This window comes from Gavialis gangeticus, unplaced genomic scaffold (assembly GCF_001723915.1).
Source record: "Gavialis gangeticus isolate Ggan-Ray unplaced genomic scaffold, GavGan_comp1, whole genome shotgun sequence".
Taxonomy (NCBI): Eukaryota; Metazoa; Chordata; order Crocodylia; family Gavialidae; genus Gavialis; species Gavialis gangeticus.
In genome coordinates this window covers 17,223,230-17,227,286 of record NW_017729034.1, presented here as the reverse complement: position 1 = coordinate 17,227,286, position 4,057 = coordinate 17,223,230, and the positions used below count along the sequence as shown (strand labels likewise).

The window sequence follows — 4,057 nt, the reverse complement described above, 5'->3', positions numbered from 1 at the left end:
GGGCTGTGAAACAGCAACAAACATTGGAGATTATGTGTACAGAGCCTTGGACTTTGGTATTAGCTGCATTGCATTGGCAGTTGGATGGTCATTGACACCAACCAGGATTAGCATGGATAAGCTCAATTTGAACCTCTCCCAAATGACACTTGTAGACATCAAGAATGTGAAATGATCACCTGGAATTGGTTCCGTGGGGAAGTTTAACTCATAATGACTAAAAATGTCAGTGCTGGGTCCACAGAAGTTGCTCAGCCAAATAATCGCAGCTACAATTGCCAACCAGACCTGCGTAGGCCAAACTAGGGTGGAGTGACTGGAGCAACCACCCCGGGTGCCTACATGGCAGAGGGGATGAAAAAAACCTGCTACTGCTGGCAGGTTTGTGATTATAATCACAACTGTGCCAATGGCACAGTAGCAAACTGAAGTTGCCACTACCCCTGTGCCCTGGGCACCTGGCCGCATCACTTATGCTGCTGGCTCTCAGGCTCACCTGCTTAGGTGATATAACTAGTTAAAAACATGCAAACATACTCAAAGAGAAGCCATCAGTGGTTTGCTGTCAAACTGGTAGGGTATTTCAAGTGGGGTTCCCAGGCATCTGTCCTGGAGCCAGTTATATTGAATATTTTCATTAACCACTTAATGATGAAAGAGAGAGTTCACTGATAGAATTTGCAGATGCCGCCAAACTGCAAGGAGCTGCAAACACGCAGGAGGACAAGATTAGCATTCAAAATTATATTGATAAATCAGAGAAATGATCTCAAACTGACAACGTAATTTTCAATAAAGATAAATGCGAAGTATGGCATTTATGAAAGAAAAATCAAATGCACAAATACAAAATGAGGAATCACTGTCTAATCAATGTAAATAGTTTCCTTTTATGACAGAATAACTGAATTCTTACAGAAGGGAAATATGGTGGACCTAATCTATCTAAGGTTAAAGCATTTGATACTATGCCTAGTAGGAAATTATTAGCTAAAATGCAAAATATGGGGCTAACAATATAATTGTAAAGTGGATTAAGAGCTGCTTAAATAGGATATGTGAACTCGTTACACTGAAAGGGGAGGTACTGGGTGGGAGGGTTTGCTAGTCGTGTTCCTGAGAAATCAGTCTTGGGACTCATGCTGTTTTATATTTTCATTAGTGACCTTGGTGCAAAAATTAGCTGTGCACTTTTGAAATGTGAAGGTGACACCAAGTTGGGAAGTATTACCAATACAAAAGAGGACTGGATAATCATGCAGAAAGAATTAGATCATCTTGTTGAGTGGAGTAATAAATATGAAAATGCCCAACCAAGAATGTTGTAAGATGAAGAATCATAGATTGAGGGGTCAGAGGAAGAGAGAAAACTGAGTATATTAGTCAAATGTGGAAGACTGGACCAATAGTGTGATTCAGGTATAAAAAAGACTATTGCAGGTCTGAGATGTGTGGGGTATTTAGTAGAGACTGGGAAGACATAACCAATAAGGAAAGGTTGAAGGAATGTTGCCTGTTTAGACTAGAGAAGGGCAGACCAAGGGGGCACATGATAACAGTCATCTGATATTTAAAGACAGCTATAGAAAGGACAGTATTAAACTGGTTTCCATGCCCGCAGAAGTGACCCTCCTGCTCTTTCTCTATCACAGTGTAAATGCCATTTAAGTCACCTGGCTGCTTCCCCATTGGCCTGGCCAGCCACAGCCTAGCCTCCAGCCTCCGCGCTTTGTCTCCAGGGGCCCTTTTGCAAACCACCATGTAGCTGCCAGTCAGCTTGCAGGCCACACCTCTGTCCCCTTCTCACCAATGCTCTGCAAGTACCCTCTGGTGAGGGCTTGTCACCCACCCAGTGTTGCCATGGCAGCAGCTCCTACCCTCCCGAGTTTCCATAGCACCAGTAAACAAACCCTCCCTCTGGCTGCAAGTGGCTGGCTCCTGAAGCAGCTGGGAGCTGGGGTGGGTGGCCTCTCTTGGGGGTTACCTTGCAGCTTGGGGTGGAGACGGAGGGCAGGGAGCAGGAGGCCCCATGTGCGAGGAACAAGGGAGCAGTCACCGGGGTCTGCTGTTACACCTGTGCCTGTTTCAGCACCTGGAGGCAGGGGTATGGGCTCTGCACCCCCAGGGCGCCACCTCCCAGCCTGTCCTGTCACACCTGCTTCCCAGCAGATGGCGGTTTCTAAGGCCCTAGGAGATGGAGCAAGGCAGTGGGTCTTCAGCAGGGCGCGGGATTGTGTCGCTGTGAGCGACCGGGACAGAGGTTGACCCCCCTTAGCATGCCTAACAGATCCCATGGGGCCCCTGCTCTGAGGAGAGTCATCCCTAGCGGGAGCTGCCAGCCTAGGAGGACACCAGCCCTGACAGCCTGGGATGACTGGCTAACAGCTTTGTGGCCAACATCAGCTCCTTTTTTAACAGGATCTTTCCTAGGCTGGAAGCTTCAGTCCCTGAAGATGTCAGATGAGGAGTTTGATGATGAGTCTGATGCCAATGAACCAGAAAAGGAGGGAGAAGATGGGGAAGAAGAGAAGAAGTCAGCAGAGGTAGAAGAGGAGGTAAGGAAGCAGGACAGAGAAATGGCAGCCCTTGAGCATGAGGAAGGGCAATCTCTATGAGGGGGTCATGTGGTGGCTGAGACTAGGAGAGAGGGGCAGCCCTAGTTTTTGTTTGATACTTTCTCTTACTGTCTGATTCTGTCCATGTTGTTTCCACCTCTCCGCCCCACCATCCCAGAGACTGATCTCGAACCCTCTGACAGAGGAGATCATGAAGGAAGGCCTCTCACTCCTGTGCAAAACTGGCAATGGCCTGGCTCATGCTTATGTGAAACTAGAAGCAAAAGAAAAGTAAGTAGGGAAATATAATGCTTCCTCCTCCCCTGGGTCTGCTTCTTCTCACAGATTTATAAGCCCTGTCCCTTGCTGCATCTAGCTGGACCACCTGACATCAGATGATCCCTAACTAACTAGCATTCAGCCTCTTGCATCAGGAGGGTATTGCTGAGGCCTGTCTTTGTGGTTGTGGATTCCCTGGTTGCTTCAGCTGCAGATGCCCAGAAATCATGCCTTAACTGAAATCTCACTGCAGTAGGGTAGGCCTGACCTACACCTGCGTATCCTGGTTCAATGAAGTATCAAGAGAACTAATCATAGGGTTGTTAGAGAACTAGGCAAGAATGAACACCAGAGCCATTCTCTGAGAGAGCCACATAGAGCAAAATGCTGTTCCTTTTGGGTGCCTGAAAGGCACTTTTCCAGCCATATAAGTAGCATATTTGACACAAACATGTAGGTAGCCATTTTTATTACCCCCTGCACTGTGGATACCTAAGTGTGCACATTAGCCTGAGCGCACACAGGTGACTATGCACTGGCTATGCAGGCACCATGACTATGTCCATGCACCCATTCTGGATGCATAAGTTATGAAAATGTAGCTGGACAGAAACCCATGACTAATGGTTGTTAAATGCAGGTGGATGCGGGGGCAGCAATGGCTTCAAGCAGTTGGGAAATTTAGAATCATAGAAAATGAGGGTTGAAAGGGACCTCAGGAAGTCATCTAGTCCACCTCTCATCCCACCCCCTGCCCAAAGCAGAACTAGCTCAACTATATCATCCCAGTCAAGACTTTGTCTAGGCAGGTCTTAAAAACCTCCAAGGATGGAGATTCCACAACCTCTCTAGGTAACCAGTTCCAGTGCTTTCCTACCCTCCTAGTGAGAAAGCTTTTCCTAATATCTAGACTAAACTTCCTTTGCTGCAACTTGAGACCATTGCTCCTTGTTCTGTCATCTGCCACCACTGAAAACAATCTAGCTCCATCCTCTTTGGAACCCCCCTTTAGGTAGTTGAAAGCTGCTATTAAATCCCCTCTCAGTCTTCTCTAGGAAGCAGGCAGACTTAGACTGCCCCTTTCCCATACTGGGTTTGGACTTGCCTTGCTGACTTCCTAACACATTACCACCACACCATGGATCAGGTATCAGCCACACCCTTCTCTTCCTTTGAAGCTTGCCTCCTGGGCTGCCAAGAGGGAGAGATATTGGGGGGGGGGG

General features: G+C 47.4%; 1 protein-coding gene across 2 annotated transcripts in view; it reads left to right on the top strand.

The window, feature by feature from the left end:
- The first annotated feature begins 1,902 nt into the window (after positions 1-1,902).
- LRRC23 (leucine rich repeat containing 23) overlaps positions 1,903-4,057 on the top strand; it is a 21,798-nt gene continuing 19,643 nt past the window's right edge. The window contains exons 1-3 of one of the 2 annotated variants that reach the window (XM_019527455.1): positions 1,903-1,959; positions 2,419-2,555; positions 2,734-2,846. In XM_019527455.1, coding sequence (XP_019383000.1) covers positions 2,454-2,555; positions 2,734-2,846 — 215 coding nt within the window. In that variant the 5' untranslated portion in view covers positions 1,903-1,959; positions 2,419-2,453. The other variant, XM_019527454.1, reaches the window with a different exon arrangement.